This window comes from Dasypus novemcinctus, chromosome 14, assembly GCF_030445035.2.
Source record: "Dasypus novemcinctus isolate mDasNov1 chromosome 14, mDasNov1.1.hap2, whole genome shotgun sequence".
NCBI classification, from domain to species: domain Eukaryota; kingdom Metazoa; phylum Chordata; class Mammalia; order Cingulata; family Dasypodidae; genus Dasypus; species Dasypus novemcinctus.
Window position 1 is genome coordinate 84,096,614 of NC_080686.1, and position 11,246 is coordinate 84,107,859.

The 11,246-nt window shown below is 36.7% G+C and overlaps 2 protein-coding genes across 2 annotated transcripts in view; one reads left to right on the plus strand and one right to left on the minus strand.

The window, feature by feature from the left end:
* The window catches only part of MRPL13 (mitochondrial ribosomal protein L13), a 52,939-nt gene extending 48,303 nt beyond the window's left edge, over positions 1-4,636 (minus strand). Inside the window, exon 1 of the mRNA XM_004480746.5 lies at positions 4,313-4,636. Coding sequence (XP_004480803.2) covers positions 4,313-4,339 — 27 coding nt within the window. The 5' untranslated portion in view covers positions 4,340-4,636. The remainder of the gene's footprint in view (positions 1-4,312) is intronic.
* Positions 4,637-4,651: 15 nt separating this feature from the next.
* The window catches only part of MTBP (MDM2 binding protein), a 71,366-nt gene continuing 64,771 nt past the window's right edge, over positions 4,652-11,246 (plus strand). Inside the window, exons 1-4 of the mRNA XM_058275965.2 lie at positions 4,652-4,828; positions 5,606-5,686; positions 10,455-10,528; positions 10,626-10,777. Coding sequence (XP_058131948.1) covers positions 4,711-4,828; positions 5,606-5,686; positions 10,455-10,528; positions 10,626-10,777 — 425 coding nt within the window. The 5' untranslated portion in view covers positions 4,652-4,710. The remainder of the gene's footprint in view (positions 4,829-5,605; positions 5,687-10,454; positions 10,529-10,625; positions 10,778-11,246) is intronic.

Sequence of the window (11,246 nt, forward strand, 5' to 3'; positions counted from 1 at the left end):
AAATGAAATATTGGTATAAACACTGGAAAAGGATAGTTTTTACCTCAACAAGTGATAAAACTAGAAATGGAGACTGGAATAAAAACAGGTCAATCACAATAGCAAAAATGAATAAGTGGAAAGATATATGATGTCCTTGGATGGGAAGACTTAATATTACAAAAACATTGATTCTCCAAAAAAGTAAAATAAATAACTAAAATGCAAATTCTAATTAGCACTTCAATAGTTATTTTCACTTTCAATTGGATAATTTTAAGAATGATCCCAAAAAATACTTGTGTAAATGTCTTAGGATAGCCAAGAAAGTTATGATAAGAATATTAATGGAGAGAAATGGTGGGTTTGCTATACAGCTTTAAAAATACTTCAAAACCAAAGTAACCAAGATAGTCCATTATTGGCAAAAGAATAGGCAAAATGATAGAGAATACAGAAACAAAGCTCAGAAATTTAGGAATTAAATATATGACACAAGAGGTAATTTAATTGCATGATGAAAGATTAATTTCCTTACTAAATGGTGGTGGTATAAATGGCTATCTACCTGGAAGAAAATAAAAGTGGACCCTTCCCTATATTATATACTAAAATCTCAAGTGGATCATAAATTTTTAAAAAATAACAAAATTTTAGAAGCAAAATTATATGAATAAACAAGAGTTTAAAAAGACCTTTTTGCCCAATATAGGAGACCCAGAAGTTATTAAGAAAAAAAAAAAAGATGTATTTGATGATATTCAGAAACAAAGTATGGCCATACAAAATTAATTGACATGATAAATTAAAATATTTGTACGGAAAATGACAGAAATGGGGTAATTCTATATTATACCCAGAGCTATTAAAAACTGATAAGAAAAAGATAAAGAATCCATTTAAAAATTGGCAAAGGCTAATCAATAGACAATTCATAGAGAAGCTGATCCAAATCTCCAAAGGTTACATGAACCAATGTTCAATCGCACCAACATTTAATCTAAATAAGGGAATATCACTTTGCTACTATCAGAATGACAAAAGTTCTAAAACAAGAATCGCTGGCAGAGATAAAATGAAAAGGATCTTGGTATCAATCACCATGCTAATATCACAAAGAGAGCCAACTTGATAGAATTTGCCTCCTTAAGGAAGAATAGAACACTACCAATGAAGGAATCTTACCTGCTCACAAAGATGAATTAAACCACAACATTACAGTCCAAATACTAATTTATAGGAAACTCAGAGAAACATGCTAAACTATACCAGAAAAATGTAATCAGAAAATATGAATGGTGGGAACTCTACAGGACAAAACATCTTGTTTCTTCAACAAATAAACAGCAAAGAAAAGAGATGAAAGAGGACCCTATTTATTAAGAGAGACTCACAAGGCATAGCAACTAACTATAACACAATGGACATTATTTGGATCCTGATCCGAATAAACAAACTGTAAACATATTATATATTCCTACTATGTATATATATAAACCAACTGGAAATTTGGACATGTACTGGATATTTGATGTGATGAAGGAATTTCAGTTAATTTTTCTTTTTAGCTTTGATAAACAGTATTGGGATTATGTTTTTTTTTAAAGAGTCCTTATCATTTAGAAAATGTATTAAAAGATTTACTTATGAGATAATATGAGTCTGGGATTTACATCAAAACAATAAGGGAGAGAGAAGTGCACAGGGATACAGATGAAATTTATTTTTTCTCCTTTGCTGCAAGACTCTTCCAAAGAGTTGTCTTTACTCCAGTTTCTCTCTTTCCATTCTCTTTTCAAACTATCCTGACCTGGCTTTTGTCCTCCCATACCCATCGCCATCACTCTACTGTCTGTCAAAGTTACCATGACCTTCATATTGTTAAATTCTAAGTCTTCAATTTGGTTGATGAGTCCCATTTTCTGAGGATTCTTTCTTTACTTATTTCCAGGACACCATCGTCTGTTGTTTTTCGCCTACCATACTGGTTGCCTTTTAATGTCCGAGAGTTCAATTCCTAATTTTCTTTAGTTCGTCTTTATCTATACTCACTTCCTCAAAGACTTCATCCAGTTTCATACTCTAAACGCCACTTGTATGCTTATGACTCCCAAAATTATAGCTCTAGACTGGTCCTCATTCACCAATACTAGATTTGTATTCAACTGCTCTCCTGGTATCTGCACTATAGTGGCTTCTTAAATTTTAGATCTGTAGTAAGACCAGTTTTTCCCCAAACCACTACTGACCAATACTTTGATAAACACACATGCACATACACAGTAAAAAATGCTGCTACAATGTCAGATTGCTATAAAAGTTTTTAAATGATTACTTTCACTTTCTATATTTACCTCATATAGGTAACAAAGTTCAAAGAAGGAACCATACTTGGAGCAACACTTGGCCAAAAGACATCTTAGATCAACTTATCTAAAATTGAACTCCTGCTCTTTCACTGGAAATCTGCTTCAATCTCAGCCTCCCTTATCTCAGTTAATGGCATGCCCTTCCAGTTGCTCAAAACAAAAGATCTGGAGTAAACCTTACTTCTTTCGCTGTGAACCCACATCCAATCCTTCAGGAAATTCTATTAGCTCTACCTTCAAAACACATCCATAACCTGGCCAGTTTTCAACACTATACTGTTACTAGCCTAATTGTGCCACCATCATTGCTCGCCTGGATTACTGCAATAGCTTCCAAACCAATTCCTAGATTCTATCCTCTACCAACCCCCATCTCTGAACAGTCTTCTCAACTTAGCAGTCAGAGTGTTTCTTTAAACACCTAAGCCAAAGCATGTTTCTTCTTGGCTTAAAACCCTCCAAAAGATCCCCATTTTATTCAAGAGTAAAAACAATGCCCTTACTATGCCCTATGTGATCCATGATATTACCTCTAACCTTATCTGCAATACTCTTTCCCTCTCTTACTCAAGCCACACTATCTTTCTATGCATGCTAAGCAAGCTCCTAATTTAGGGCCTTTGTAACAGCTGTTCTCTCTGCCTTCCCTTGGCTAACTCATTCTCCTTTAAGTCTTTGCTCAGATCTCACCATCTCACTGCTGCCAAACAAGACGACTCTATTTTATATTGCAAATTTCTCCCATCCCCACACTTCTAATCCATACATCCTGTTGTTCTTCTATATTTTCCAAAGCAAGTACCACTTCCTAGTAGTAAGTAATTTACTTATGATCATATCTACTACCTATATCTGCAGGAAGACGTAAGTTACAGGAAGGGAGAGATCTTCATTTTGTTCAGATATACCCCAAGCACCAGAAGGAATCTGGTGCACAGTAGGCATTCAATAAATATTGGTTAAATTAATAGACTTTTCTTTTTTAGCAGTAACTCACACTATTAAAACATACTGGGTTTCGGGACCATCAAAATCCCTAAATCATTCTCTACATGCTAAATTAAATTTCCCCCATCCTATACTTAAGGAGTTAGCATACCAATTCTTCCTGGGCACTTAATGTATCGGACACAAGTGCTTTATATGAACTTTCTCAACTGAAACTTACTAATCCTCTATTTTATAAGTGAGGAAATTGTGACTGAGTACCTTGCTCAGAGTCATAGATTGGAATTCAAATCTGCCTTATTCCAGAGCCCCTGCTCTTAAACACCCTGTTCTGACCTATGGGTGTTTGTATCTATCTCTATCTCTGTGAAATCGCATCTTGCCAAGGTAAGTTACTCCCCATGAGCTGTCCACAGATGTCTTTCGCTCCCTCCCACCCAACTAGCTAGCTTAGGCTCACAAAAATACACACTTGGCTCTACTTTTCCTCTAGAAACTTGAAGCGCCACAATGAAGCTGTCACAACCCCTCTCCCACCAGATGTGCTCTCAACCTACTCAGTTCGCTTATTTCTTACTTCAACTTTAGTAACTCAGGTTACCTAATGTTAGTTAAGTGGATACCTGCCATTCTTACAGTATAACACGCGTATTTGAAGGCGCGATGATCCCCCCTCCCCTGTTTTTTTCCTTGACATTTTTTCGCTCCCACCGAGACCACCACACCGACAGTCACAAGGCAAAGAAGTTTGCTTTTGTTTGGTGTGGAGAAACGCAAAGGCGGGAAAGAGACATGCACTGGGCTAAATGGAAAGAGGAGGTGACAAGTAGCAAGACAAGACCAACGAGAGCAAGTGGTAGACAGTCATGAGCTTTTTTGCCTGTGCTTTCCCGAGGCACCACCTCCTGGCACCTCGGGCTCCCTGGCAACTCCGCTTCATCACTAAATCCGCCGGAACCATCGCCCTCTTTATGCCAGTGTAATGAGCCCATCAAGTTTCAAGAGTTCGAGCTCACCTGAGGCGCCCTAGAAAAACTCGACATATCTTCCTATCAGCAGCTCGGTTCTTTTAATAGGACCTAGGTTGGTCACGTAGCATCACTAGCCCGGCAAGAAACGTTCGTAGCCAAGCACGACAGTTCCTAGCCCTCCCAGAACTCATCTGCTTCTCCGCTTTTCCTGGATTCCCTCCAATCATCCTGCCATTGTGATTTTTGTCATAAAAGTAGGAAATAATGAAATTATTGAGAGCATGACTCCTTCTAAATACCTTACTTGCTGAAAAACTGCGGAAACCCGATGGAGGGCACACTGTTTTCAGCCGAGCTAAGTGGAAAGGGACCGGAAGAGCGTCACTAGCGCGCGACTGTTTGTATGTGGAAACGGGGACCTTAAACCTGGGGTCAACTCTGAAATGGATCGGTACCTGCTGCTGTTGATATGGGGGGAAGGAAAGGTTCTGTCAGCGGTCGGTGGGGAGGCGGAGCATGGGCCGGGAACGTCGTGGATTGAGGGCACCGAAAAACAGCCCGGTATGTGCTGGACTGAGAAAGGGCGGGAACGGCTTGTGGGGATGGGAAGAAAGTTGAGTTTATGGTCAAGTTCTTCTGGGGAGAGACTTTTGTCGAGTTGTCCCAAGAAACTGCGACTCGATTTAATAAGGGCTGGAAAATATCATCATCCTTATGGAAAAATAGGGACACATTTGTGGATGCAAAAATTTGTGGGCGCCCAGAAATTCTTGGCACAGTAAAAATTTAACAATACAGTCCTTGTGCTTTGGTAATGGAAATTCTGCTCTTTGGAAATTTATGCGTTCAAGAGGTATTTCTGCCTCCATTGTTCCAAGTGCAGGTAATGCAGAAAGGAACAAGATGCTCCTGGTGCTTCTAAAGTTTCCATTTTACAGAGCGAGGGGACCCAAACATAAACAAAAACAAATTATGGAATTTTAAAAACTTTTAATCATTTGCGTGACAGTGCCTTTTGTTACTCCTGTGTAGACTCTATTTTATTTATTTTGAACAAGCAGGCATTTTGAGGAAATAGTGTATGTGGTTGTCTGGTTTTGTAGTAGGGGTTTCCCCTCTCTCTGTTTAAAATTGTTCATTTGGGGAAGTTTTGGATTTGTGTTAACTGGCTGGCGTGTGCAAATCAGGAGCCTTCTTTCCTACTTTCTTTGTGCGCTTTAGATTTCCTCTATCAAAATTCGACAAATACTGATTTGGCCAAACTGGAATAGCCCTAGAGTATACAGATGAGTTAGTCTGGTGTTTTTTTGTTTTGTTTTGTTTTGTTTTTTCTTTCAGACTTCACAGCAGCAAATGTTTATCACCTCCTGAAAAGAAGCATTAGTGCTTCCATTAATCCAGAAGATAGTACTTTTCCTGGTAAGTATAACATAAATCCTTTTTTGTCAGAGACAGCATTTGTGCAGGAGAATAATTTATTTTGTTCATTTGGGGGTGCAAGATATACTTGCTGACTCTGTACAAAGCACTGGGATAGGAAGTTACCTATGAGAATCAAAACTGGAAAAGATACTAACAATGTCTTCCTGATCTCTGAATGTCTAAAGTTGTTATGAAACTTATTCTATAATGTCAGCTTGAGTTATGTTCCCTTTATGAAAATTTCCTACCAATCTTTAGGTCCAAGCAACAGGGTAATGTGACATTATAGGGAAGATTTATGATTCAGTCCGGAGTGCAAATGTGTTATTAATGCTTCTATACCCACTCTCCTACCATTTTATATTTTCCTGCCTTTATCTCTTTACTGATTATCTTAAAAAGCTATTTTGTAATTGTTAAACACATTGATCTCTTCCCTATTCTTATTTGTTTTGATCTTTTAAAAAAAGCATTTGGACATATACTCCGTGATTGTTTTACTATGAGCCAAATATGTTGTATGACATATTCTGTCATTCAAAAAATTTTTTATATGTATCCAGTACATTTAATTGAGGGGAAAAAAAGCATTTGGCTTTGTTGACTACCCCTTACATTGTACACGCCTTTCCTTCTTTGGCCTCTATTGGCATTATACAAATCCGTTTACATGTTTCTTTGATAGTTGTCTTCTTTTTTACTTCCTCTTTCTTTGCCTCTATCTGACAGTGTCTTAAAGCCTCAGAAAATGTAGATGGCAAGATAGACCAAGTCCTAAAAGCTGAAGGAAGGTTCTGGAGATGCCAAGGGAATGTGCTCATTTTTTGATAACTTTGTAGATCTCATGACTACACAGTCTGCTTTTTTCTCTTGTGCTTTTATTAGAGAACCTCTTGTCTCTCAGTTTCAACTGTTGCTTTTGGGAAATGATTTCTAATGTGCATGTTTTCTAAGTCCCAACAGTACTCTCATTAATTTTTCAAATTGGTATAACTTAAGTCAGTACCACTTTTACTGCAAGAAAGATTTTCCTTCATTTGTGCCTCAAATGTATATGTAAAAGAACTCGGGAGTATTCTAGAGGATCTCAGGCTAAGTTTCATTTTTTGTTTCTGTGGGAAGAAGTTTCTTATACAGCCAGTCCTTGTTTTAGATTGTAGTGTGTTTCCATAAAAATGACCAAGCAAGTTGACACCATACAAAACAATCTTAATATAATAACCTCTGGGAAAAATTACAATGGTTCCTTCCATGACCTTTCATTTTTGTGAAAATGAAAAAAATAGTACAGCTAACATTTACCCTTAGCACACTGCAACACTGAGAATTAAAATGCTTTATTTCTTTGTAAAATCCTTATCAAGAGTAGTTTGGATAATGCTTGACCTGTTCTTGTTCATATAATTTATAGTAAAGATTGGCATCTTTTCTGTTACTTGACAAATTGTCAGGTTTTGAAGTTTAGATTAGCTTCTGATGTTTTGTCTTTGTATTTTCAATGCTGTGAAATATCTCTGAGAGTATGTATTATTAACCAGCCAAAGGAGTGCTGATGCAAAGTACCAGAAATCTGTTGACTTTTTGGGGGGGTAGAAGCTTACAGTCATGAGGCCCTAAAGAGTCCAAGACAAGGTACTGTAAGAGGTGCTTTCTTACCCAAAGTATGTTGCCATGTGTTGACGCAAGATGGTGGGTGATGTCTGCTAGGGTTCAGCCCTCCTCTTCCCTCTTAAGGGCCATCTTCTTCTATCTCAGCTGTAGGTTGGCATAAGGCTATCTCTCTCCCTGGTGCTTGTTTCTTTCTGGGCTTTGCAGCTTTAATGTCTTCACAAGGTCAGCTGCAAACTATCAGGCAAAGGCTCAATTCTCCCTGGGCCTCCAGCATCAAAACCAAGTTCTCTCCTCTGCTGTGTCTTTTTCTGTGTTCTCCTTCTCTATGTCTATTTCCATGTAAGAGTCTGTTTCCTCAGTTTATCAAGGGGGTGGGGACTCAACCCTGCACACTGTAATGATGTGATTGACTCAAAGCCCTTATCTTAACATAATTTAATCAAAGGTATCTCAGCTGAATCCAATATAATCAAAGGATATCATGCCCAGAGGAACAGACCAGTTTACAAACATAATCAACTATCTTTTTTGGAATTCATAAATCATATCAAACTGCCACAGAGTACCTTTAAGGTAAAATTTTTTGCAGGTGTCATTTCCTCAGAGACATCACCATCCTTTTCATCACAGCCACTTTCTTCACAAAGTTCCTTTGTCTCCATATCTAGAGCCTCTTAAATGGTGACAGTGTCAGCTATTTCTTCTATAACTCCGTATATATCAGATTGAAATATTATTTCTACTGTTACCACTTTTCATTTCTTTGTTGCACTTTCACCTTTTTTTTTTTTTTTTTGCCAATTCCCTCTTCTAATTATCCATTTTTGTAAAATATTATGTGGATTTACAAGGAGGCAATGCTGCTTACATGCCTTGCCATCTATATGTGAACTGAATAGCACATGTGCAGTGACCAGTCATCAATAGACTTTGAAAGTAGATATGGTCACTGATCATGATATGCATCTGCTATTTATATAATAATTTGTGAACCAAGAAGCTGGCAGCAAACTTTGTACTATATGTGGGGTAACTGAAATTTGAACTGCATTATTGGGGGATAGTATTATTTAAACCATGATGACTGAAATTTATATATATTGGAACCAAACAAAGTGAGAACTGCCTGTATTGTGTGTCCTACCATGCTAGGATTATGGCTTTCAGTAATATGACAAGTCTGAGGACCTGGAAATGTGATATGATTAGAATTGAGATAAGGCTGCATAAATAGGCAGAGCTTTGTAGGCTCTGTGAATCGGTTCAAGGTATTTTGACTTTCCATTGATAATCATCAGCAATTGAAGGCTTAAATAAAGGAAGAGACACAATCAGATCTGTGTTTTGAAGTATTGCGGCTGTAGTGTAGTAGACAGGTTAGAGGACAGTATAGAGATTAGGGAGCTGCAGCAGAAGACGAACTGAGAAGTGGCAGAGACAGCCAGGATATTGAAAAATAGATAGATTTGAAGGAAATTAGGGAGATGGAATCCCCCTGACTTTGTGAAGAATCTGTATGGTTTAGGATAATGGAAGGGTGAGAAGAGACTCAAGGATGACCTTAAGTTTTGGGCATGGGTAAAAGTGGATATAAAGTCATATTTATTGAGATAGAAGAAGCAGATTTGGAGGGAATATAACATGTTCAATTTGGTTAGTTCCCTACAACATGTCAAAATGGGAATGTTTTGTAAATGTTGGACACGTGTCTAGAACTCAAGAGATATAGGTTATAGAATCATCAGTGTATTGAGGCAGTTGAAGCCATGAGGAAATATGGGGTTGCTTATGGGTAGTAGGAAGAGCAGAAGATTTCAGGCTGAATCCTGAGGACTGAACACCAATATTTAAAGAATGAAAAGGAATAGCCAGAAAGATAGGTGCCACAGAAGCTACATGTTTGAAGGAGAAAATCGTCAAATGTGCCATCTTTAATTCTTCTCCCTTATTCTTATACTAAAAGAGCAAGTAAAAACAAAATTAAGAAGTATCTTTTAGATTTAGGAGCATATCAGTTGTTGGTGACCTTGGTGAGTGTAATTCCAGTGGAGTGCTGGAGACAAAAAACACAACTGACTGCAATGGATTTATAGGTTAGAGATGGGAGAAATGGATGAGAAAATGGTGATAATCCTGTAGACAGCTTATCCTTGAAGGGGAGTAAAGAAAGAGAAATGAAAAAGGGGAAGTGAGGATTCTTGTTTTGTTTATTTTAATTATTTGAGAGACACTTGTGCAAATATAAATGCTAATGGGAAGGAACTGGCAGAGGGGGAAAGACTGAAGGTAGAAGAAAGAATAATCAGTGGCCTGGCTCCCAGAGGAGGTAAGAGGGATAACCTTGAATTAGAAGCACAGTACCTTTTAAATGTTATTGGAAGGAATGAGGAAAAGCCCAGTAAGAATGCAGGTAGGGTGTGTGTTTACCGAGAGAATGTTAAGAGAGTTACTACCTATTGGCTTCTGTTTCCTTAAGGAAGTAGGAGGTAAATTTTCTCTTAAGACTATTGGAGGGAAGTGGTAGTAGGTACTTAGCATCTTACATAGTTTCAATCACTTAAGCCTCAATTACCACATTTCTCCTCCCTCCTTTGAATCTAATTTCTGTATATAGCTCTCAATTCCTCATGACTCCTCTGACACACACCCTAGTAAGCCTGAATTTAATTTCCTCATATACTATTCCATTTTACAAGAAGACCATCTTCCTTTTTTTTTGGCTATAGATAGTCTTTAACTCCTCTTTCTCCAGTCATGCTGAATCAAGTGTCAATTCTGGTGTTTAGAGAGGGAATCATTTTCACTAAAGTGACACATGATTTTGTGTTAATCAATAATAATTGAATCGGTGTATTTTCCAATATATTTATGGCAGATTTTAATATGTTTAAGATTATTAAATTAGTCAAGATGGATTTTGAGTTGTGATGAACTAAAGCACAGTATTCATTGTGAGTGAATTAATTTTGCTATTTAGGCAGATGGAACTGTTTGAATTTTTAGCAGTGGTTTAAAAAAAGATTTACATAATGTATACATAACTTGGAGAACTATCATATAATATGTATCAAAATTACATAATTCTATAAGTGTATATATTGTTTACTTATATATAGTATGCCTGTCTTCTAATAAGTAGGATTTTGTTTTCAAGCCTGCTCAGTGGGTGGTATACCTGGTTCCAAGAAGTGGTTTTTTGCAGTGCAAGCAATATGTGGATTTTATCAGGTAATATAAATTTTAAAAAATAGTTATTAGTGAAAGTCTTTGTTAATCTAACTAATTCCATGGACTCATTATTTAATGCAATCTTTTGATTTATTAGTTTTGTAGCTCTGATTGGGAAGAGATACATTTTAATACAGAAAAAGATGAAATCGAAGATGTTCTTCAAACAAATATCGAAGAATGTTTGAATGCTGTTGAATGTTTTGAGGAAGAAGATAGTAATAGCAGGGAATCATTATCCTTGGCTGAGTATGATTACATGCTTTTATAATATCTTTTAAAATTTTAACAGGTAGTTTTTTTAGGTCATGAGAATGAAGATTAGATTTTCTAGCAGCTATGGTAAGGAAGTATAATAGAAATTTTCAACTCTTCATTTTGGAAAACAGGCAATTTGGGCCTTTTACTTGAGTAAAATGTTTAAAAGACAAAATTTGGTGTTCTGAAAATGTTTATCTTCTTAAGTTTACTTAGTTGCAGGAATTATAAAAAGGGATATTTGAAGATTCTACATGATATTAAGTTTTAAGATCTCCACTTGAAACTTTAATAGCTGGCATTCAAAGCAAAACAGCATTTTCATTTTGCTCTTTGAGGCTGAAATAATATGTAATTTCTTTGATTTATGTGTATCTTCAGCATTTCAGGTACCTTTTAAAATCCATAAAGTTTTTGTGGATATAAACACAATTGAGTTCACTAACAGGTATTTTGAATT